At 47.2% G+C, this 25,049-nt stretch overlaps 1 protein-coding gene across 1 annotated transcript in view; it reads right to left on the bottom strand.

Moving 5' to 3' along the window:
* ALDH1L2 (aldehyde dehydrogenase 1 family member L2) overlaps positions 1-25,049 on the bottom strand; it is a 44,287-nt gene that overhangs the window by 900 nt on the left and 18,338 nt on the right. Inside the window, exons 9-22 of the mRNA XM_084796284.1 lie at positions 24,483-24,574; positions 22,677-22,824; positions 19,847-19,966; positions 19,129-19,256; positions 17,164-17,314; positions 14,844-14,914; positions 14,657-14,762; positions 12,343-12,430; positions 11,776-11,869; positions 9,656-9,755; positions 5,656-5,754; positions 4,441-4,606; positions 3,500-3,605; positions 1,882-2,081 (exon numbers count right to left, since the gene is read on the bottom strand). Coding sequence (XP_084652410.1) covers positions 1,882-2,081; positions 3,500-3,605; positions 4,441-4,606; positions 5,656-5,754; positions 9,656-9,755; positions 11,776-11,869; positions 12,343-12,430; positions 14,657-14,762; positions 14,844-14,914; positions 17,164-17,314; positions 19,129-19,256; positions 19,847-19,966; positions 22,677-22,824; positions 24,483-24,574 — 1,669 coding nt within the window. The remainder of the gene's footprint in view (positions 1-1,881; positions 2,082-3,499; positions 3,606-4,440; positions 4,607-5,655; positions 5,755-9,655; positions 9,756-11,775; positions 11,870-12,342; positions 12,431-14,656; positions 14,763-14,843; positions 14,915-17,163; positions 17,315-19,128; positions 19,257-19,846; positions 19,967-22,676; positions 22,825-24,482; positions 24,575-25,049) is intronic.

The raw sequence follows: 25,049 nt of genomic DNA, 5'->3' as shown, positions 1-25,049 counted from the left end.
TGACAGTTGCCCTGTCAGAACTAGCATGGTTGCTTCTATATTAAAAAATTGTCAGGCTGGAGAGATGGCTCAGTGGTTAAGAGCACTGACTGCTCTTCCAGAGGTCATGAGTTCAATTCCCAGCAACCACATGGTGGCTCATAACCATCTTTAATGTGATCTGATTCCCTCCTCTGGCCTGCAGATGTACATGTAGGCAGAACACTGTATACATAATAATAAATCTTTTTTAAAAATTGTCTAAGAAATAAATCCTCTCAACTGTGCTTTAGACCTAGGATGGATTCTCGTGTATCCCTGGCTGTCTGGACTCCCGACTCGCCCTTGAACACACAGAGATTCACCTCCCCAAGTTCTGGGATCACAGGCACCACCAAGCCCAGCTCGAAAAACCACTTTTTACTCTTGGAAATAAAGTGTTGAAAATCATCAGGAAAGAGAATCTAATGCCCCAAATGAACCAAATGTGTAGATAGTTTTCAGCAAACCCTGTATTTCAGAATCTGTTGATACGTAGCCCAGGCTGGCCTCACATTTGCTGTTTGGCCATGGGTGCTCTTAAACTGGCCGCCTAGCTCAACTTCTTCAATGCTGGGTCACAGGCATGCAGGACCACACCACGCTCTCACATCGTACATGGTTTTTGGTTTTGGTTTTGTTTTGTTTTTTGTTTTGTTTGTTTTTTGTTTTTTAAGACAGAGTTTCTCTGTGTAGCCTTGACTGTCCTGGACACTCCCTTTAGACCAGGCTGGCCTTGAACTCACAGCGATCCTCCTGCCTCTGCCTCCTGATACATGTCTTTTTATACTACAGAGCACTCTACAGAGGAGGTGGTGAGCCTGGCATTTAACCTGTCTGCCAGTGCCTGTGTGTGAAACTGGGCGACTCACCCAGCTATCCTGAGCCCTGTTCTCCTGATCTGAACAACTGATCCTAACTCCTGTCTTTGCTGGGTACACTTGTTTATGCGGGGCAGGTACAGAACGTGGACTAGGGCCCAGCACAGCTTGGGCATCCACAGAGCTACGGTTTGGACAGCGTCAGGGTGACTGCTGACAGTGAACTATGTTGGCGTCGCCCATGTCTAATCCTAGAGGCCCAACAGGCCCTACTTACCTCAGTGTCTGTGCAAGACTCACCTTAGAGATAAGATCAACTCTTGGGGCCACCTAAGACCCCCAGACTGTCCCCCAGATTTCACTGAGTCCACAAAACTAAACCAACTTTATGCTAAAAATCAGATTTTTGGTTTGTTTGTTTTTGGTTTTTTGGGTTTTGGTTTGGTTTTGGTTTTGGTTTTTTCTTTTGGTTTTTCAAGACAGGGTTTCTCTGTGTAGCCCTGGCTGTCCTAGACTTGCTCTGAAGACCAGGCTGGCTCGAACTCACAGAGATCCGCCTGCCTCTGCCTCCTGAGTGCTGGGATTAAAGGCCTGCACCACCACACCCAGCTTTTAAAAAAAAGATTTTTTAAAAAAATCAGATCTTAGCTAAAACATTTTGCACTTGAGATGGTTGAGTGAATTAAGGCACTTCTCAAGCCTCATGACCTGAGTTTAATCTCTAGGACCCTCTTGGTGACAGGAGAGAACCAACTCTCACAGTGTCCCTTGCGCACCACATGTATGCCACTGCTTGTGCGAGCACACAGATAAACTTGTTTTAGGATGCATTCAATGTTTTTTAAGGTTCCAGTGTCCTTGGTAAGCTGCTATGTGAGTAGATACCCTTGAAAACAGAGGGAGTGGTGTTGTGTGGAACTGTGTGTGTGTGTGTGTGTGTGTGTGTGTGTGTGAGAGAGAGAGAGAGAGAGAGAGAGAGAAAGAGAGAGAGAGAGAGAGATATGTAACATAGAAGCACCAAAGCAGAGTTAGCCGCGCGTACCTAAGTCTTTCCCAAAGCCAGACTGCTTCACTCCACCGAATGGGGCCGCCACGTCTGTCTTGTTGTAGGTGTTGATGAAAACCGTTCCCGCCTCTAGCTTGTCACTCACATACATGGCTTTGTTAATGTCTCTTGTGAAAACTCCAGAGGCCAAGCCATACTCAGTGTTATTTGCTCGCCGCAGCACTCCATCAATGTCCCTGTGAGATGTTTCCAGAAGCAGAAAACACCATTGAAAGTGCAGTGAAGCAAAATCGTTTTGCTGGAAAGTTTTTTTGCATGTTACACAGGAAGTCTCCAGCACCTGCTTAGACAGGGTTTCTCTGTGTGGTCTTGGCTGTCCTAATAGTGCCACTCCCTATGCGCCTAGTTGGCCATTTTTATTCAAACCACAAGTACACTTTTTTTTTTTTTAAGGCTTTTTTGAGAGAGGGTTTCTCTGTATAACAGCCCTGGCTATCCTAGACTAGTTTTGTAGACCAGGCTGCACTCGAACTCACAACAATCCATCTGCCTCTGCCTCACAAGTGCTGGGATTAAAGGCATGCACCATCACCACCTGGCTGCTTAAGACAGTGTGTGTGTGTGTGTGTGTGTGTGTGTGTGTGTGTGTGTGTGTGTGTGTGTGTGTGTGTGTGTCTAGTGCTCTGCCTGCATGTACACCTGCATGCCAGAAGAGGGCACCAGATCACATTACAGATGGTTGTGAGCCACCTTGTGGTTGCTGGGATTTGAACTCAGGACCTCTGGAAGAGCAGTCTGTGCTCTTAACCTTGGAGCCATCTCTCTAGCCCCCATGCTTATACTTTTTATAAATTAAAGACTCCAAGACTGAAATCTGCAAGCTGTGCTGTAACCCCAAATCTTCCACTAGTCACACATGCTGCACAGGGCCTCTTGACATTTGACCAGCCTCATCTCTTTCGTCTGGGAGGCTTGTTTGCGTTTGTCTCCCTTCCCTGGTTTTCAGAGCATGTTGTACATTACACTTTTCAGATCTATCCAGGCTCAGCACTTCGGTGCGTACCCAAATCCCTCCCCAGGTCCCACCAGTCATTCTGTCACCTCTGTCTTTGAGACAGAGTCTCCCGCTGAACCTGGAGTTCGCCGTTTAGGCTGGAATGGCAAGCCAGCACACCAGGTGATCCTCGTGCTCCTAACTCCCCAGCTCTGAGTTGATGGGTGCATCATGTCACCACATCTATCTTCTGTTTATTTTGTTTGTTTGTTTTTGTTTTTCCAGACAGGGTTTCTCTGTGTAGTCTTGGCTGTCCTGGATTCTAGTTGTAGACCAGGGGGCCTCAAACTCACAGAGATCCACCTGCCTCTGCCTCCCCGGAGTGCTGGGATCACAGGCGCACGCCACCATTCTTGGCCTCACATCTACCTTTTAAGCGGGTTCTGGGCATCTGAACTCCAGACTCCGTGTTTGCACAACAAGTGCTGGACCCACTGAGCAGTGTCCCGAGACCCCAGATGCTTCCAAGTATTTAATCGGTTGACTTAATCTTAGGGTGGAGAATGTTCATTGATCGCATGCTCTTATGTACAGCGCAAGGCAGAGGCAGGGAAGTTACTAGTTGAATCCCAAGGGACACAGTGAGCCTAAGGTACACACCCGTTTTGGAATTTAGAGATGACCATGATGGGCCCGAAGGATTCCTCTTTGGCAAGGTACATGTGGTCCTCCACGCCTGTGAATACAGTGGGTTCCATGAAAAAGCCTGTGATGAAGACACGAAAGTATTGATCGTAGGTAAGATCATTTTCACCTTCGTTTTCTCAAGTAGTTCCAGCCCCACCCCAGGGTTAGCAAAACAAGGAGAGATTGGGGTTTCTATGCAGCAATGGACATCATGGCTGCCTGTTTTGCTTTGTTTTATTTTGTTTTGAGACAGGGTTTCTCTGTGTAATAGCTCTGGCTGCCCTGGACTTACTTTGTAGACCAGGCTGGCTTTGAACTCACAGAGATCCTCCTGCCTCTGTCTCCTGGGATTAAAGGTGTGTACCACTACACCCATTTTAGCTGTCTGTTTGTTTGTTTGTTTTAAGACTTATTTATTACGTATACAGTGCTCTGCCTGCATGTACACCTGCAGGCCAGAAGAGGGCATAAGATCACATTATAGATGGTTGTGAGCCACCATGTGGTTGCTGGGAATTGAATTCAAGACCTCTGAAAGAGCAGTCAGTGCTCTTAACCTCTGAGCCGTATCTCCAGCCCCCCCCCCCCAGCTGTTTTTTAATGGCTTTACTATGAAAGCTTCAAACATGTTAAATAAGATGGAGGATGTACTTAGTGAAATAAATATGCCTGTTGTACCATATTTGATTTGATATCTCCTCCCTCCCCCCACCCCCCATTGGCATGTCTTAAAGCAAGACCTGGGCTCTCTGGTTCTTTTCTTCCAAGCATTTTAGTACAAGTCAGACAAAAGAAAAGGCATTTTAAAAAAACATAGCCACACTGGGCGTGGCGGCCCATGCCTTTAATCCCAGCATTTAGGAGGGAGAGGCAGGTGGATCCCTGTGAATTTGAGGCCCCAGAGGTGCTCTCACCCGGTCTCTGCACTGGTCTTCCTCCATATACCAGCGTGGCCCCCTCCTTCACCCCGGTCTCACAGTACTGCAGCAGCTTCTCCAGATGGGCTTTGTGGTTTTGGGGCCCATGGTCTGTAGATCTGTCTAGTGGGTCACCAATTTTCATCTTCTTGATCTCTTCCACCTGTATAGTACACAGCCCACACAAACATTCCCTGTTACTCGTAACAGTGGAACTCTCTGCCTTGAGTTACTTGTTACACGTGGAGCCTGTTGTAGTGAGCAGTTGACAGATGTGTGGTTCTTGGCCAAGTCCTTTTTATTGTTTGTTTGGTTTTGGAGGGGGGTTTTCATAGCTTTTTGTGTGCAACACATGCTTGTACTGAACCAATGTAACAAGTCCTAGAGATTTCTGTCTCTGTTTGGAAATGTCAAGTGTCAGCTCCTACAAGCCTTTATACATCTATAGTGAAAACTGCATTCTTCTGAGACCCAAAGTGAGTCCACTCTCACAGACTCAGGAGGCAGTGACTGCCCAGTGGCTCCCCACTGCTGCCTCTATAACTATGTCATAACTCTCACATTAAGCGCAAATACCTCATGCTGGACGTGGTGGGACACACCTTTAATCCCAGCACTTGGGAGGCAGAGGGAGGCGGATCACTGTGAGTTCGAGGCCAGCCTGGTCAACAAAGCGAGTCCAGGACAGCCAAGGCTACACAGAGAACCCTGTCTTGAAAAAGCAGAGGGGGGATAATACCTCTGTGTGTTCTGTGTGTTCGTTTATGTGGTTTTTGTGTGTGCACACATGCCTTCATGCGCGGATTCATGTGTGTGCATACACACCTGGAGATGATTGGATACCTTGGCTGTTCTTCCTCAGGTGTTTTCCATCTCTTTTTTGAGGGTTTCTCCTTGACCTGGAGCTTGCTGGGTAGTCTAAGCTATTTTGCTAGTGAGTCCCAGACATCTGCTTGTCTCTGTTGTCTGTCCAGCATCAGGATTACAAGTATGTGCCAGCACACTTCTCTCTGTGTGTGTGTCTATCTGTCTGTCTGTGTCTATCTTTGTATTCAGTCTGTCCCTGGGTCACTTGCTCCCCGAGCCAGCTCAACTGTTGTCACAATACTGCTATTGCTGTCTCACATCCAGAGAGCCACAAATGATCCCAAGTGTGCTTTTCGAGAATGAGCTGGACCCGTAAACCTCGCAGCAGACCCGAAGATGCCTTACCACTCTGGTTACAAATTCATCGTGGATGTTCTCCTCCACAAACAGCCGCCCAGCTGCAATGCAGTTCTCTCCTTTATTGAAAAATACTGCGCCCATGCCCTTCAGCATCGGAAGAGAAAGCAGTGTTAGTTAGCATTGCTCAGCAAGACTGCTGTTATCCGATCGCACAACGAGGGCACTTCATGTGAGCCCATGTTCAGGTGTTGTGCACGCACATGTGGAAACTGGAAGTCAACACCAGATATTTTCCTCAGTTGCTCTCCAGTTTTTAAAATTTAAAAAAAAAAAAGATTTTCTTATTATATATACAATGGTGTGCCTGCATGTGTGCCTGCTGGCCAGCAGAGGGCACCAGATCTCATTATAGGTGGTTGTGAGCCACCATGTGGTTACTGGGAATTGAACTCAGGACCTCCGGGAGAGCAAGCCAGTGCCCTTAACCTCCGAGCCATCTCTCCAGCCCCTTATTTTTTTATTTTTGAGACAAGGGATCTCACTGTTTACCTAGACCTGCTGGCTGCTGAACTTCAAGGATCCTCCAGTGTCCCTTTTCTGGGTGGGACTCCAGGCACACACCGGTCTACCTGGCTTCTCAGGTGGGTGCTGAGAATCCAAATGCTGGTCCCTGAGCTTGCGGTACTGACTGGGCTATCTCCCCTGACCCCAGCTGTCACTATTCAGAGGCCACAGATAACAGAGAGGTCCGTCCTGTTGATTGTTAGTGAAGGCAACTGCTGAGAGATACACTCCTTTCAACTTTTCCCGGGTTGGGTTCATGAACACTTATCTACAAGTGTGTGACAATTGAGAGTATACCCAAAATAATTTTGTTTGTTTTTTTTTAGAAGGTGCCTCACTATGTAGGCCCGACTGGCTGAGAACCTGTTATATAGGCCAAGCTGGCCTCAAGCTCCCATAGCTCCACCAATCTCTGTGTACCCTACCCCTGGGAGTGGGATTAAAGGAAAGAACCATGCTCCTGGCTGGGCGGTGGTGGCGCACACCTTTAATCCCAGCACTGGGGAGGCAGAGGCAGGCGGTGTGCTGTGAGTTCGAGGCCAGCCTGGTCTACAAAGCGAGTCCAGGACAGCCAAGGCTACACAGAGAAACCCTGTCTCAAAAAACAAACAAACAAACAAAAAAACCCAAAACAAACAAAGAAACAAAATGGCAGATTGCGTAGACTCATGGAGCTTGAGTGCGTCCTCCCTAAACTGGAGCTGAAACACTCCAGGCACTTTGCAGTTGCGCCTGCATTTCCTGCAGTGTAAACAGTTCTCACAGGTGAGAGCCGGGCTCCTGAAGGGTATAGATTTCCATTGTGTGGCTGTGACCAATAGGAAGAGAATGGCTCTCTGAGTCCGGTGCACACTGGTTGTCTTTGTGCTTATGGTTTTTTTTTTTCACCCTTCATAATTGTCATTCCTCTTACGCACTCAACGAATGTAAGATGGAGTACTTTAAAAAATGTAATAGGGGCTGGACAGATGGCTCAGAGGTTAAGAGCACTATGTGCTGTTCCAGAGGTCCTGAGTTCAATTCCCAGCACCGACATGGTTGCTCACAGCTATCTATAATGAGATCTGGTGCCCTCTTGTGGTCTGCAGGCAGAACACTGTATACATAATAAATCCTTTTTAAAAAATAAAATAAAAAATATAATAGGCATGGGGGCACTGCTGAAGAGATAGCTCAGCAGTTAAGAGCATGGGTTGCTTTGGCAGAGGGAATGGGTTCAGTTCTCAGCCCCCACACCACACGTGTGATACACAGACATACATGCAGGCAAAATATCCATACTTTTTTTTTTTAAGTCTCTCTTAAAAATACAAGAGTAGGGCTGGGCAGTGGTGGCGCACGCCTGTAATCCCAGCCCTTGGGAGGCAGAGGCAGACGGATCACTGTGAGTTCGAGGCCAGCCTGGTTTACAAAGTGAGTCCAGGACAGCCAAGAGAGACCCTGTCTTGAAAAACAACAACAATAAAGAAAAATCTTTATAAATAACAGTAGACACTAGAAGATGGTTCAGTGGTTAAGTGAATTCGTTGTTGTTGCAAAGGACCCAGGTTGGATGCCCAGCACCCACATAGGGGCTCACCACCTTACGTGGGCACCAGAGATGCAGGTGGTGCACAGATGTACATGCAGACAAAAAACTCATACACCTAAAATAATAAAAATAAACCTCAAAAACCATATGACACTAAGCTAATGGAACCAATCTCCTTTCCACTTTTGTTTCTCTTGCCTTTTCTCTGGAATGTTCTGGAAAAGTTTCCAGGAATAAACATATCCTGTGGAGTCTTGGCCTTGGTGTCGTTCTGTTACTCCTGGTGTTGGTCGCTGGAGCCCGAATGTGGGACACAAATGGGCCCATGCCAGGGGAGTGTGTGTGGGTCGTCTTCAGGGCAAACCTCTCCACTCTCTTTAGGACTTTGGCCCAGTGGGGTTTGGCAGAGAAAGCTCATTTGATTCCAGTCAGGGTGTGGTGGGCGGAGACTGTTCCATGCAGAACTAGAAGGCCACACCCACTAGAGCCAATCACTAGAGGCTCCGCCCCCTCATGGCTCACTAGGCAGCTCTGTCTCAGAAATAAAGAGAGGATTCCAGCTTATCTCCTATGCAAAACACGATTGAGCCTCTTGTTTTGTGTTTCCATGCTTTAAAGTAGTTCAAGTCCTGTAGGGCACAAAATTAGATCCTGTGCCTCCTCGCCTAGCTTCCACCGTAGTGGCCTGTTAAGCAAGAACTAGAAAACTGATTGCTACGGAGGATTGTGGTTTCTTTGTTTTTCTTTAAGATTTATTTATTAAGTACACAGTATTCTGCCTGCATGTGAGCCAGCAGGCCAGAAGAGGGCACCAAATCTCATCATAGACGGTTGTGAGCCACCATGTGGTTGCTGGGAATTGAACTCAGAACCTCTGGAAGAGCAGCCAGTGCTCTTAACCTCTGAGCCATCTCTCCAGCCCAGGACTGTGGGTGTTTTTTGTTTTGTTTTGTTTTGTTTTTTGAGACAGGGTTTCTCTATGTATCCTAGGCTGTCCTGGACTCACTTTTGTAGACCAGGCTGGCCTCGAACTCACAGCGATCCGCCTGCCTCAGCCTCCCCAGTGCTGGGATTAAAGGTGTGCGCCACCACACCCGGCTAGGACTGTGGTTTTAAAGGGATGGAGCCTTGTGATATTGTCCATTCAGGTTCGGAACTTCAGGCTCAGATGATCCTCCTGCCTCAGCTTCCTGACTAACTAGTCCTATAGGTGTGTGTCACTCACTAAGCTCAGCTGCCGAGTGCTCTTGGTGGTTGGTTGACAGATTGCTTTGAGACAAGAGTCTCTGGCCCAGGGCAGTCTTGCCTTCAGTATGCAGCATAGGATGACTTTGAACTTCCAATCCTCCTGCCTCCAACCCCTGTGTGCCAGGAGTACAGGAGAGTTCCACCATGCCTACCTTATGGGGTGCCGGGAATCAAACCCTGAGTCCCATGCATGCATAGGCAAGCCCTGCTAACTGCTTCTGATTCTTAGTTTAAAACTCTTCTGTGTTAGTTTTTGGAGGCGGGTGCATGGATGCTGTGTGTGTGTGTGTGTGTGTGTGTGTGTGTGTGTGTGTGTGTGTGTGTGTGTAGGTGTGCCTGTGTGTCTGTGTAGTTCGGAGGACAAAGTGCAGGTGGTAGTTTTTCCTTCCACCATTTGGGGCTCGAGGGTAGAATTCAGGTTGTCAGGCATGGAGGCAAACCCTTTGCCGTGTTTGTTTAGGCAGTCTAACCAGAGCCCTGTTTCTAGAACAGAAAAGAAGGATGAAGTAGGCAAGATGCCAGCAGACAGGCTGGAGGTATTTCAATGTGCCACTTTTTAAAAAAATTAAGCATCCTTTGGATAAACAAAAAGATGGCTTTTACTTATCACTGGCTAAACTCGATATGATCTAAGACCACTAGTAAAGGACCTAAAATGTGTTTTAGAAGTAGGTACCTCTTGCCCGGCTCCGGCCCACTTACCATCCGTACTGCCTTGTCAAGTTCACAGTCATTGAATATTATAAGTGGGGATTTGCCACCGAGCTCGAGGGAAACTCTCTTTAGGTTGCTCACAGCACAGCTAGACGAAAACAAACAGGAAAGAGCAGTTAGGTGGTCAGCTCCCGCCCCCCACTTCTTCTAACCATAGATCGGTTCTACACAGTTGTGCCTCAGAAATATTAGGAACCTCGTTTATGAGGACGTGGTGGCAAGTGCATGTAATCCCAGCATTCCGGAAGTAGAACTCGGCGGAGAGTGGAGAGTTCAGGGCCAGCCCTGCTGCACAGAGAAACCGTGTCCTCAGAGAGGACAGGCACACGCCTTGAATGCCAACACTCAGGGAGGCAGAGGCAGGCAGATCTCTAAGTTTGAAGGGCCAGCCTGGTCTACAAAGTGAGTCCAGGACAGCCAAGGCTACACAGAGAAACTCTGTCTGAAAAACCAAAAAAGAAAGAAAGAAAGAGAGAAAAGAAAAGAAAGAAAAGAAAAGAACCATGAAAGGATGGCGGGTCACTGCTGTCGCCGGGCGGTCAGTATGTAAAGCTAGAATCCTTTTTTTTTTTTCTCTTTTTCTTTGTTTTATAGGTTTTCTGTATTGGTTGAAAAATTCTGTGGTCACAGGATGAGGATTCTCATAGAAAAATTCATCCTTAAGAATTCAGTCATGGGAGCTGGAGAGATGGCTCAGCGGTTAAGAGCACTGCCTGCCCTTCCAAAGGTCCTGAGTTCAATTCCTGGCAACCACATGGTGGCTCACAACCATCTATAATGAGATCTGGTTCTGGCCTGCAGGCATACATGCAGGCAGAACACTGTATACATAATAAGTAAATAAATCTTAAAAAAAAAAAAAGAGAAAGAATTCAGTCATATTGGAGCAGGTGAGATGGCTCAGAGGTTAAGAGGACTGGACTTCCAGGGGTCCTGAGTTCAATTCCCAGCAACCTCATGGTGACTCATGACCATCTATATAAAGGAAGCTCATGCCCCCTTCTGGCATGGAGGTCTACATACAATAAGGAACAAAATAAGTATTTTTTAAAGAGAACACTCCCCTCCCCAAAAAGGAATTCTGCTATATTAAGGTCTGCAAAGCAAAAGCCAGCTGGATAGACAAGTATTAGTTGTTTTACTCCTTTTATTAATGTTGTTGTTTGTTTATTATTTGCAGTTTGAGTGGTGATAATGACAAACTATTAGAAGGCCTGGCCCAGCCCTCATGAACACTCTTACTTAGAGTGGATAGAATTGTAGAAAGGAGAAAAAAATAGTCCACAAGATTACCGCATGTCTCGGTGGCCATAGTTTTTAATCATTAAAAAAAATTTTTTTTGTTTTGTTTTTTTGTTTTTAATCATTTTTTAAAAGATTTATTTATTTATTATGTCTACAGTATTCTGCCTGCATGTACGCTTATAGGCCAGAAGCGGGGGGCACCAGATCTTGTTATAGATGGTTGTGAGCCACCGTGTGGTTGCTGGGAATTGAACTCAATGACCTCGGGAAGAGCAGCCAGCGCTCTTAACCTCTGAGTCATCTCTCTAGCCCTTTTAAATCATTTTTAGTTGATCGTTGTGCTCTGTGGCCTACCATCTCTTTACCTTCGTGTTGGTTTGTGTTGGTTTGGATTTGCTAGGCAAGCTGTCAGCCACACAGCTGTGACTCCAGCCTGTGGATCTGGTTTCAACTGTGGGCAGGCACTGGGAAGCTTTGTCTTACACTCACGTGTCTCAGGAGTCGTCAGTGATAAAGTCGACTTCTCCATTTGATGGTGGCTGTTTTTTCTCACTCTAGTCTTGTTGCTGTTTGTTTGTTTGTTTTGGGGGACAAGGGCTCAGGTGCAGCTTGTTCTGTAGCCACTAAAACAACCTTCATCTTCTGACCCCCCTGCCGCTACCTCAAGAGTGCTGAGCTTACAGAGTGAACCACCACGTTTGCTTTATGGAACTTTAGGAGTCAAACCCAGGGCTTCGTGCATGCCAGGCAAGCACTTTACCAACTAAGCCGTATCCCCAACCTAGGCTTTCCTTGTTCCGAAACGATCCTGTGAAACCCAAACAGAAGCCTGGTTGAGTGGGCTTCCCACGGCACGCTGGTACCTTCTCATGATCTGTTTGCCCACGGAGGTGGAGCCGGTGAAACCGAGCTTGCGGATGTCGGGGTGCTCAGAAAGCCTCTGTCCTGCAACGCCCCCTGCGGAATTAATTAGGGGACAAAACGTGAGTCAGATCTTTCTGGGAGCGTTTGCTGAAGTAGGTTTCTAAACTTGCATTTGAGCCTGCATCTTACATTTTCTGCTTTAATTACAAACAGATTATTAAAACAATATCCTCCACGCAGCTGTGTCAGCACCTCTCCTTTATTGATGGATATGCCTTGGTTGTCATTTTCTGAAGTGCTTATTGAAAATCAAAATGGCCAAAAAAAAAAAAAAAAAAAAGAAAAGAAAATCAAAATGGCCTACCTTAGGGCAGTTTTACAATGCTATCCAACCTTCCTCATGCATCCCCTCACACTAGATTTCCACTCTTGATATTTGTATTTAAGTATACTTATGCTTGGTGAACTGCATTTAGTTTTAATGTGGGGCCAAGACGCAGCAGGCAACAGCACTTAGCTCCCACTCTGCGGTTGGTCGGGACACAGCCTGTCCCCTGCAGGCTTACCTGAGCCAGGGATGATGTTGATTACCCCCTTGGGGAAGCCTGCTTTCACAGTCAGCTCTGCGAACTTTAGAGCCGTCAAGGGCGTGACCTGGAAGTGAAGACGGTAATGACCATCTGCAAACTTGTCCTGTCCTTCCCTGGGCCCCCGCTTCCCTTTGTGGGTGTGTGCTCACGTATGGAGGCCAGAGTAGGATGCTATTGCTGCCTGCCTTATTGCCCTGAGACAAGGTCCCTGACTGAAGCAGAAGCTCACTGCTTCAGCTAAGCTAGTTGACCAGTAAGCTCTTAGAATCTACCTGTGTCTGTCCACCCACCCTCACCCCCACCCCCACCCCCGATGCTGCAGTTCAGGCACATACATCTATCTATACTCAGGTCTTTACATGGGTTCTGGGAATTTGAACTCAGGTGTTCATGCTTAAAAAATGAGCCATTTTCCCCAACCCCTAAGAGCTCATTTTATTTGTATTTTTACATTGTTTTATTGTTTATTTTAATTTTCATTGTAAGGTAACTTCTGACTCACAGCAAAGTTATTAAAATAGTCCCAAAGAATTCCTTGTACGTAGTTCACCCAGAGCACTCAGATACTGAGTCTTTACTGCGTTTCTGTTATGCTGCCTGTCTCTCGCTCTCTGTCAGTCTGTCTGCACACTAGCGGAGGGTGTGAATGAGTACTGTTGGTCTCTAACAGTGGACTATGCAGGAGGATCCGGTAAAGGATGGAGAGCAAGTCTGTGTCAACTGACAGATACACAGTAAACCACCCGGGACTCACATGTAGGTATGGGCAGTAATGTCCAGTCTGAATGAAGGTCAGGGGGCCAAGGGGAGGTCTGCGTGCGTGCGTGCGTGCGTGCATGCGCGCCCATGTGTGCGTGCATGCATGTGGGGGGGATCACAGCGGTTCCCTGTGTCAGTGTGTGTTTGCTGGGGTTCCCTCACGTGGCTGTGTGTGTCTGTGTCAGTGTCCCCTCAGTCGCTCCTTGGCTCTGAAAGCTGCCCCGTGTGCAGTTGACAGGTCTGGCTGTGTGGAACCACAGACTGTGTTGTTATTATTATTATTTAACTTATAAGGAACCTTCATAAAATGGGGAAATCGCTGAAAGACTTGACATGGGACTTGCACGTCAAAGACTGCAGCACACACGGAAAAGAGGTACTGTGTGGGCTATTCCGTGAGGCTCAGACCATGGCAGTCTGGAGAGACCGGGTGAGAGGCTGGAGACACTGGAGAACCAGAAGCCTGCTGTGGCCATGTGTTTAGTCTATCACAGTGCTGTAGTTGAAGAGGGGACTGGTCCACAGAGTGTGTCATTAGGCCCTGGAATGAAGCCACCATGGATAGAATAGCACTTAAACTGCTCCTGATGCTGGATGTGGCATCTGCCTGTAATCAGAGGGACTTGGGCAGTGGCAGCAGGAGGATCCGATGTTCCGGGTCACCTTCAGCTGCGTGGCAAATTAAGACCCAGCCTGGGCCATGAGAGACCCTGTCTTAAAACAAACAGAAACATCTATAACTTTAATAGATGGCTCTGAGAAGTGCCTGGTGTGTTTTTTTAAAGCATCTCCTTGTTACCCACAGGTATCCGTGTTTGCAGGCATGTTCAATCTGCGGCTCTGCAGCAGCTTGCCTCCCAGGGTATCTGCGCATGTGGCCCAACACGTTTGAGGATGACAGTGTTATAATCACAGTGTCAAAGGTGGTACACCCCCCAGGACCTTACACAGTTGCCATAGTTACTAAGTTATTTTTTTATGTGCTTTCCCCCCTCATCTTCCATATCTTTTAAAAAATATTTATTTATTTTTATGTGTATGTGTGCTCTATCTGTATGTACACCTGCAGGCCAGAAGAGGGCATCAGATCCCATTATAGATGGTTGGGAGCCACCGTGCGGGTACTGGGAATTGAACTCAGGTCCTCTGGAAGAGCAGACAGTGCTCCTAACCTCTGAACCACCTCTTTAGCACCCATTTTCCATATCTTTACAAGAGTTTTGGTAATGCAGTGTGAATGGAGCCAGCAAGATGGCCCACCATATAAAGCTCTTGGCACCAAGCTCAAAGACCTGAGTTCGATTCCCAGATCCCACAAAGTAACAGAGGAGACCCAACTGCTGGGATCCATCCTCCGATCTCTATGTGAATACATGTACTTCGCCCCGGCACGCAATTTTTAATTTACCAATAACATAATGAAGAGTTGCCCGTGAACTGTGGCCAGCTCGGAAGGTCTGCTGTTTTTAGGCATTTGTCTTGTTTTAAGTTTGCAGGCGAGGGGGACCCTCCGCCCGCTGGCCAGGCTCACCTGAGCAGGCTTGAGTACCAAGGTGTTGCCTGCCGCCAGGCATGCTGCGCTCTTCCAGGCCAGCATCATGAGGGGGTAGTTCCAAGGAATGATGATGGCACAGGCGCTGTGGGGAGGAGGCCATGCCCTTAGTGTCCTCACAGCAGCACTGACAGCCAAGGCACTCAAGGCTCCCTCCTGGTCTTACCCAAGTGGCTCCTTCTTGGTGAAAGTCAGGTTGTGATTTGGTCGGGCCTGGTTGATTGGAATTGTAGAGCCCTGGAAGAAACAGAGGCTTGCAGAGGGTTCTAGTGGAAGCACATCTACAGCAGACATCAGAATGAAATGGTGTTTTCCACTGTATCTAAAGTAGACATCAGAATGAAGAAGAGTTGTTTTCTAGAAGTTCTTTGACCCATTGCTGAAAACGGTGATTCCTGGTTTTGTTTCCTGTTCCCTATAAAGTTCTTTCTTCTGAAGAAGCTGGTCAGCCTCTGCATGACTTTGGTCACAAGGTGGCCCTGGCACATCTGGAATGACTTACGTTGGTGAGCACTGTAAACAGTGTGATGTTTTCCTTCGTGAAACATTGTTTTGTCCGGAAAACAACTTTTGTGTGACAATCAATAAATAGGCTTCTGAGCCAGGAGTGGTGGCACACGCCTTTAATCCCAGCACTCGGGAGGCAGAGGCAGGTGATCGCTGTGAGTTCAAGGCCAGCCTGGTCTACACAATGAGTCCAGGACAGCCAAGGCTACACAGAGAAACCCTGTCTTGAAAAACCAAAAAAAAAAGGGCCAGGCGTGGTGGCGCACGCCTTTAATCCCAGCACTCGGGAGGCAGAGGCAGGTGATCCCTGTGAGTTCGAGGCCAGCCTGGTCTACAAAGTGAGTCCAGGACAGCCAAGGCTACACAGAGAGACTCTGTCTCGAAAAACCAAAAAAAAAAAAAAAAAGGAAAAGAAAAGAAAAGGGCTGGAGAGATGGCTCAGTGGGTAAGAGCCCTGGCTGTTCTTCCAGAGGTCCTGAGTTCAATTCCCAGCAACCACATGGTGGCTTACAACCATCTGTAATGTGACCTAATGCCCACTCCTGGCCTGTGCAGGTGTACGTGGAGGCAGAGCACTGTATACAAAATAAATAAACAAATAAATAAATAAATAAATAAATAAATAGAAAAGAAAAGAAAAAAGACAAAGAAGCCGACTGGTGGTTTTTACGGCTATTTCTTTCTTTCTTTTTTTTTTTTTTTACATATTTATTTATTTATTTATTTTTTTGTTTTTCGAGACAGGGTTTCTCTGTGTAGCCTTGGCTATCCTGAACTCACTTTGTAGACCAGGCTGGCCTTGAACTCCACCTGCCTCTGCCTCCCGAGTGCTGGGATTAAAGGCGTGCACCATCATGCCCGTCTAATATTTATTTATTATGTATACATTGTTTTGCATGCATGTACCCCTGCAGGCCAGAAGAGGGCACCAGATCTCATTACAGATGGTTGTGAGCCACCATGTGGTTGCTGGGAATTGAACTCAGGACCTCGGGAAGAGCAGCTGGCGCCCTTAACCTCTGAGCCATGGCTCCAGCCCTTTGTGGCTATTCTTATACTGCAACAAGAGCACCGCACCCGGTTTATGTGGTGCCTGGGCTTCATGTGTGCTAGGCAAGCGCTCTACCAGCCGAGCTGCATCTCAGCCCCACAGCCGCTGGATGCTCTCAGAAGACAAGGCGCACAGACGATCCCTAGACCTCAGAGTCAGAACTCTTGAGTCCTAGCCTGGTTCTCTGGTCCTTCTGCTGTGACACAGGAAAGGCACCCCTCTCCTCATGCTTGTGTCCTTAGAATAAGGGGCAACAGCTATCTACTCGCTACCCATGGTTGCTCTAACCATGATGACAGTCTTAATGCGCCCCTATGATTCATGCATTAGAGACTTAACCCCCACTGTGGATATAAAGGCTCGTGGGGCCTGGGGGGGTGGCTCAGTGGGTAAAAGGACTTGCCGTAGATGCCTTACTGACAGCCTAAATTTGATCCCTGGAAGTCACATAAAAGCCAGGCGTGGTACAACTGTAATCTCATCACTCCGATGAGAAATGGTAGGCAGAGATGAAAGAAGCACCCAGAAGCTTTTGGGACAGCTGGCCTGGTGTACACATTGGCAAGAAAAAACAAGAGACCCCGCCTCAAAAATAAAGTGGAGAATCAATTCTAACTCTCCAGGGTTGCTCTCTTACCTCTGCAGACATGCTGTAGCATGCACACACCCATGCACTTGGGCGTGCACACACACACACACACACACACACACACACACACACACACACACACATACGAATGAAAAATATTTGAAGGAGGCTCATAGCCAGTGGGCCTGCTCTTTTTCAGTGTGGGGATCTAGCATTGCTCCTCTCCAGATGCCAGGGCATATATATAGCCTGCTATCACAGACCTGGAGCCCAACCCCTCTGCAAACTAGCGAGCTTGAAGCCTCTTCCCTCTAGGAATGGGGAGCATCTGCGCTTTACCTGAATTTTGTCACACCAGCCTGCGAAGTATCTGAACGTCTGCACGGACATTCCAATGTGAGTCTTCAGAGCCAGGGTGTAGACAGCCCCAGAATCGAGCGCTTCTATGGTCGCCAACTCCTCTTGGTTTTCTTCCAGTAGGTCAGCCAGTCTGTGGAGTCAGGGAAAGAAATCCACTCAGCACGCACTGATGGAGACCCGGCTAGCTGTATACACCAGCCCTGCACAGGGTACCAACCCAGGACTGAGATCCCAGAGACTAGTCCCTGAGGGGCAGCACGCCTACCCCTCTGGAGATCGTGGTCCTGGAAGGTAGGTGCTAAATAAAATCATTGTATCAATGGTTTCTTTCAGGAGATTATTACTACAGTTTCTGCAGGGATATGGACAGAACCCAGGACCTCACACACACTAGGTGAGTGCTCTACCATGAACTACACCTCAGCCTTTTATCTCTTGAGTTCCAGGGAGAAGCCAACCATGTCCCCAGCATGTGCCCTTTGCCTCCTATGTGCAGAAGCAGCAGAAGAGCGGCTGAGCCCCAGTGATCACAGGCGGGAAGGGGTGGTGGGTCAAAGGTCAAAGGTGGAGTAGTTCATTAATACACAGGGAGGTATCAGAGCAGTGAGCCATGACACCTGAGGACCATGGACACTTGCAGCTTTCTGGTTGTACAGAAAAGTTTCCAGAAGTAACTGAGGAGATCAAAGCAGGCATGTGGAATGGATCACAAAGGCCACAGACAGAGGAGTCTCCAAGGTGTCAGTGTCCCTAGGAAGGTGAGTGGGGTCTGTGGGATTGTGTGAAATAGTATTCATATGTCTTCTGTGTTTATCTCCCATGCCCTGCTCCCTCCCTCCCTCCCTCCCTCCCTCCCTCCCTCCCTCCCAAAATGTTCTTTTGGGACACTCAAGAGTTGGGCTTGACATGACCCCCCCCCCCCCCCGCCAGTGCTTTTCACTCTAAGAGATCTGTCAGTTCAGCTCAGATGTTTAGCCATAGGTAAGCAGAAACTAATTGCTTCTAGAACACGTACTCATTTGTAATATCCCTCCAGGTCCTTCGCACTTTCCCCTCCTTCCTTCCTTGTCCTTGAAAACAAGGGGGTGGGGATGTCCCCCACAAGCAGCTCTGTCCATTTTCTACTCTAGCCCGTGGCCCCGGAGGATGACCTTTATAGCCTGTGTTACCTGGTGACTGAGATTTGGGCCGTGGATGAAAGACAAGGTCAAGGGCTTAAAGCTCCCCCCCCCCCTTTTTTTGTTTTTTGTTTTTTGCTTTCCGAGACAGGGTTTCTCTGTGTAGCCTTGGCTGTACTAGACTCGCTTTGTAGTCCAGGCTGGCCTCGAACTCACAGCGATCCGCCTGCTTCTGCCTCCCGAGTGCTGGGATTAAAGGCGTGCGCCACCATGCCCGGCCCCCCCCCTTTTTTAAAAAAGATTTATTTATTATGTATACAGTGCTCTAGCTGCATATACATCTGCAGGTCACAAGAGGGCACCAGATCTCATTATAGATGGTTGTAAGGCACTATGCGGTTGTTGGGAATTGAACTCAGGACCTCTGAAAGAGTAAACAATGCTCTTAACCTCTGAGCCATCTCTCCAGCACCAAATCTCTCCCTTCTGAGACCACTGTAGAGTGCTTTTCTGCAGCTCTGGATCCCACTGGGTTCTAGTCACTTCTTCCTGCATCCCTTCAGACCTGACAGAAGGACCTGCTTCCTCTGCCACAGCCTTGCCTATGGACTTCCCTTAGTCTTTGTGGGGCTTGCATGATCTTACATAGCTCCTGGTGACCTTGTAGGATGTTACATGTCTCAAGTACTGAAAGACGTATCATGTCTTCCACGGGGGTGGGATGGGGTGGGGGGGCATTCAAGATGGACTATTTTGTGGGAATTTTTAAAGTCTTGACAGTGTCAGCCAATATCCAGAGATACTGTTGTTCATGCAGGAAACACACCTGTACATCAGTCTTCCTCTCTCTCTGGCATTCATCCTTCCCCATTCACCATTTTCAAACGCGTCCTTGGCTGCGGCTACTGCTTTGTCAACATCCGCTGAGGAAGCGTAGGATACTCTGCATATTGTCTGTTTCAAGGCAAGCAATAACAGGCCACCTAAGGGATCTGTAGATGTGTCTCTTGGAATTAATATTATATTAATAGCAAAAGTAGAGTATTACTTATCAAGTGAAAAAAAAAAAGTTCCACGACAGAAAACTAATCCTTCTGGGGCAAAAAGAAAAAAGAAAAAAAGAAAAAAGACAGTTTGATTGTGGAAACAGAACAGAGCCTGATCTTGGTCCATCTTATGCCTCATCTTATTCTGGAAGAGCACATTTAAGGCAAGTGTACAATTCTTCCTCCGGAAGTGGAATTGCTTGCTGTGAGTTCTCAGAGCCTGGAGTATCCCCCACCTCCACCCCCCAACGGAGCTCTGTACAGAAAGATCTTCTGCAGTGTATGGGCACAGCAGTCTAAATCCATCATACTCAGTCTGCTTTAAAAAATAAAAAAAGGGTTGGTATAGCTCACAGTAGCTAGTGTCAGAGCTGAACGGGTTAGAGAGATGCACAGAACGTAGTTGCATGAGGAGCGCGGGGGCCTCCATCTGCCTGGTGCATAACCCTGTAAGCTAAAAGCTCATCACTGCCAGTCACCGGGGCTGTCATTACTCACAGATCCGTCCGTGGGGTTGACCGTGTCGTACGTCTCTCCGTCCTCAGCATCCACAAACTGCCCGTTTATGAAGCACTGATACGGCATTCTCACTGTCATTTCGTTGACCTCTTTCATAACCTGGGAATAAAGTCAGTGTATTTCTGTGCCTGTCAACTTGATAGCAGACGGTGGTAAAAATCACAGGGCTCGAGATGGGTAAGAGCACTTGTTGTCCTTGCAAAGGACCTGGGTTTGGTTCCCAGCACCCACATAGCAGCTCAAGTTCCAGGGGATCTGATGCCCTCTACTGACCTCTGAGGGAGCCAAGTACACATGTGGTGCACAGCATACATGTGAGGCAAAACACTCAATCAAACTTAAAAAGAACATTTAAAAGTCCTAAAATAACCTTAAAATTGTTTGTTTGTTTGTTTGTTTGTTTGTTTTTCGAGACAGGGTTTCCCTGTGTATTCTTGGCTGTCCTAGACTCGAATATGTAGACCAGGCTGGCCTTGAACTCATAGCAATCCACCTGCCTCTGCCTCCCAAGTGCTGGGATTAAAGGCGTGCACCACCACCGCCCGGCTTAAAATAACCTTTTAAAAAGAAACATATTCGCTAATGTGCGATCCTAGTGCCATCTACTGTCACAAGAACAGACACGCTCATGATGCTCAGATGCCAACAGAGGTCTGAAGCCCTGGTCTGGGCTTTAGTCCACTCAGCTGTTTGTCATGACACAGAAGAAAAGTGCCTCAAACCCCTGTGGACAGCGCCATCTAGTGGCAGACTCAACAGCACCACTTCGATCCTTCGAAACTGTTTATGGAGGCATTTCCTTATATTCTGGGCCATCATAAGAATTCTTCCTTAAGCTCTGTCTGTTACACATGAGCTGCCTTATTGCTCTCTATGAAGCTAGGTAACAAGCAGAGATTGTGACTACTGTATCTGCTTCCATCAAGCTCAGGGTTTCCACCAATAAAATGAAGAAAAATGGTATCCGCCTTCTACCGCAAACACGTTCTTCCAAAAGGAAGGAGAAATGAACGCATTCCCAAACGAGCAGACAAGAGAGTGCAATGACATCCCAGTGAACCTTTGGGCCGGAATGAAAGGACAGCAAACAGCAGCACATGAAGCTAGAGAGATGGCCTGCTCGGTGGGCAAGAGCACTTGCTAAACCCGAGCTCAGATCCTAGCAACCACTTAACAAGCCCTGTAACCCCAGCTGTGGGGCCACATAGAAACAGGAAGATGACTCGGGGTGTGTGGCTTCAGGCATAGCCAAGAAAATGTGAGCTCGGATGCAAGCCCCAGGTTCAGGGAGAGACCCTGCCTCACAGGAACATGTACCGGATAATAGAGAATACAGGAGGACACCCAATACCCTCTTCTCAACTCTGCCCTTGTATACACACACACACACACACACACACACACACACACACAGAGAGAGAGAGAGAGAGAGAGAGAGAGAGAGAGAGAGGTGTTGGTTTTGAATTCACATGAAAAAGAGGTATCTATATAAAAACATTTTTGTTTTTTACTAACTTTCTTTATATCTCATTTTAAAAGACAGTTGGCATCTGCCTCTGGGGAGATGGTGCAGTAGTTAAGAGTCCTTGCTACTCTTGCAGAGGACTGGGGTTCAGTTCCCAAAACCCATGTGAGGCAGCTCACAGCTCCAGGGAGGATCCGTCACCCTCTTTTTGCCTCCATGGGCACCTATATCCATGTACACAAAAATCCCACAGATACACATGCATTTGCATAATTAACCAAAACAAGAAGAAAAAGACAGTTGAATAAAGCAATAATTAAAAACCTGTTGTAGGTTTTATACTAAATGCAGATGGAATTCATATTAAGAATTATAATGCAAATTTGGGCTCTATAACAGCAGTGTGGCAGTGAGGTTTTCCTATACTACTGGTATTAAGTTGATACCTGAACTAGATTGGTTTACACAAAGATGCCTATTATAAGAAAATAAATATGTAGCGAAGGAAACACTGCAGGGTGAGAAAGGCATCCTAGGCAATCCTTCCATCGCAGAAGACAGCAGAGGAGAACTAGAGGCACCAGACAAGATACAGAGACAGTGCAGTGACAAGGTTTCATAAAAACAGAAATCCTAGCTGGGCTTCGTGGCGCACACCTTTAATCCCAGCACTCAGGAGGTTGCTGTGCTTTTGAGGCCAGCCTGGTCTACAGAACACATCTGTTATTTGTCAAAGGATGCTACCAAGAAGAAGTGTTGAAAACTGCTATAAGGATGAACCTTGAACATACTCTATGAAGTGAGCAAGAACAAACACAAAAGGCCACATGTCGCACAATTCTGTTTCTATGAAATACCAACATCATGGCAAATCCATAGACACAGAGAAGAGACAAGTGGTTTCTGAGAGGGTGGGTGTGGAGCAGGTAAGGAGAAAAGAAACATAGTGTGATTCCCAATGGGCACAGTCTTTCCTTTTAGAGTGATAAAAAAAAATATTTTAAAACCAGTAGTGATAAGGATTGCACAATTTTGTAAATGTTGTAAAAGTCAACTGAATGGCAGGTTTAACTAGGGTGAATTTTATGGCACATGAATTAACATCTCAATAAAACTAGTCTCCCCACCCACCAAGACAGGGTCTCTCTGTGTAGCCCTGGGGACTCACTTTGTAGACCAGGCTAGCCTTGAACTCACAGAAAGCCACCTGCCTCTGCCTCCCAAGTGCTGGGATTAAAGGCGTGCGCCACCACACCCAGCAGTCAAACTAAGTGTAAATGGCGAACACATAGTCCTCTGTGGCAGACTGTAAGCATTGAGAGATGAATGCCAGCGGGCACTTACATAGTCCACCACCAGCTCCGCCTCTTGGTCCTCGCCTCTCAGTTTCCGCACGACCTTTTGGATGAAATCTTCAAACCTGGTGGCCATGTAGACATCTTCATTCTGCAGCTGCAGCCCCCCGCACTTCTGTCTGATCTCCTCCACCAGCCTTAAAGTGAGAACCCGCCCGCGTCAGGTGCATTTTTTAAAGAGTTCATGGCCTGCTCGCTGGCTGGCGTTGGTCAAGAGGTTTTGGCGTGGTTCCTGTTTGCCTTATACAAGATTGCCTTCGGTGGCAACTACAGAAGAGGTTAAGGCATGGGAAAGAGGCTGGAGAGATGGCACTTTAGCTGCTCTCACAGAGGACCTGGGTTCAGTTCACGTCACCCACACAGAGCAACTCTCAACCGCCTGGAACTCCAGCTCCAGGGTGATCTGACACCCCCTTCTGGCCTCTGTGGGTACTGCACACATGTCATGCACATAAGACAAGGAGGCACACACAGAAACATAAAATAATAATAAATCTAAAGTATGATGTGGCATGAAAAAAGTTAAAAGCTTGTCTTGAAGACACTTTTATTGTTTTTAACTTTAACCACAACTATAAATATGATAAATTAAGGGAAAGATACTTTAGCTACAGTATAAAGCCTGTACCTTTCAAATGAACTCAGAAAAATAGGGAGGGAGGGAGAAGGCAGCTTCCTAACTGGAAAGATTATGAGACCTGAGTGTAACAGGGAATACTTTCTGTAGTCTATCTACGCAAGAAGAGCACCCGTCTATTTGCTACATGTTTAACGCAGGTACATGGTAGCACCCATAGAAGGTCAATAGCATCACAAGTCCTTTTCAGCTCTTGTTTTTCAACTGTTAGCTGACCTCAAGTGGGAAAGACACATCAGGTCCGGTGTGGAAAGCCCACCACTTACAGCTCTCTAATCACTTACTCCCCGAGAAAGGTGATGTGCCTGTAAATTGCTAGGATAATAACCGCAGGCCCAGCAAGATGGCTCAGGGGATAAAGGCACTTGCCAACAAGCCTGAGAGCCTGATCCTAACAACCCATAGAGTAGAAGGCACGAGCAGACGCCCACACGTTCTTCTCTGACTTCCACACATGTGCCATGGCATGTGGTTGCCCAGACACACACTTCCACACAAGTCAATATATATATGTTTTAATAAAGTAAGGAGTGATGCATGTAACTCGCTTTAACAGGGAATGAGCAATTTCTGCAGTCATCTTGTCAGCAATAAATAGCAATAACAACGATACAGCATTGAAATCCTCAGTATGCTAACCAGAAATTTCTAGGGACTCATGAAAACTACAGTTTAGGGGCCTAAACCCCTTGGCTTTTGATGATGCCATGTGTTCTTGGAGTTAATATCTTTGGTTACCCCATGAATAAAGGGGAGATACTAGAAGAGTAGAGAGGGTAGGAAGTCTTGGGGCAGGGGTGGGTAAGGTATAAGGATTTAGTGTCCTGGGCTAGAGAGTGGCTTGGTGGTTAAGAGCACTGGCTGCTCTCCCAGAGGACCTGGGTTCAATTCCCAGCATCCACATGGCAGCTCATAACTGTCTGTAACTTCTGTCCCAGATCTGACACCCTCACACAGACATACATGCAGTCAAAACATCAATGTATGTAGGATAAAAATAAATAAATTATTTTCTAAAAAGAAACATGAAAGGAAATGTGAAAACAACCTGAGCAGCAACAAATAAAAATCTGAGTGTGACCACGGAAACAATCAAACACGTGAAAAGCTGTGACAGACAAGCGGGTGGGGACAAGTGTCCGGAGGTGGTGGCTTTACCTCACAACATCCATTGAGCTTGCTCCAGACTTAAAGAAGTCTGTGGAGTCTTCAATCACAGAGACATTGCTTAAAATTCCAGCCCAGATGGCCTGCACAAAAAAAAAGGATCATCTTCGTGAAGAAGCATCCTGCAGCATCCCAGGGCAGAGAGGTCCTTGTCCTTCACCCAAATCCCAGCATCATGGCGGTACTGCTCAGCATCTCCTTCAGGCACATGTAGCCAATGGATGTGAAGAGGAGGTGACCTGAGCTCCCCTCCCCCCACCAGTGTGGCCCCATGGGAAGTGACATAAGATTACGTGTGAGCTTTTGTTCCTTCTGACTAGAATAAAAATGACCTTCGGGGCCGGACGTGGTGGCGCATGCCTTTAATCCCAGCACTCGGGAGGCAGACAGGTGGATTGCTGTGAGTTCGAGGCCAGCCTGGTCTACAGAGGGAGTCCAGGACAGCCAAGGCTACACAGAGAGACCTTGTCTCAAAAAAGAAACAAAAACAAAAACAACAAAAAATGACCTCCAGTCTGGCTTTCTGAGTAGTTTTACCTTTATCCCCCATGTCCCAAC

The sequence above is a fragment of the Acomys minous genome (genome assembly GCF_964271855.1).
Source record: "Acomys minous genome assembly, chromosome: 9".
In the NCBI taxonomy this organism is placed as follows: Eukaryota; Metazoa; Chordata; class Mammalia; order Rodentia; family Muridae; genus Acomys; species Acomys minous.
The sequence above is the reverse complement of the archived record's forward strand: the minus strand, read 5'-3'. Positions and strand labels throughout refer to the sequence as shown.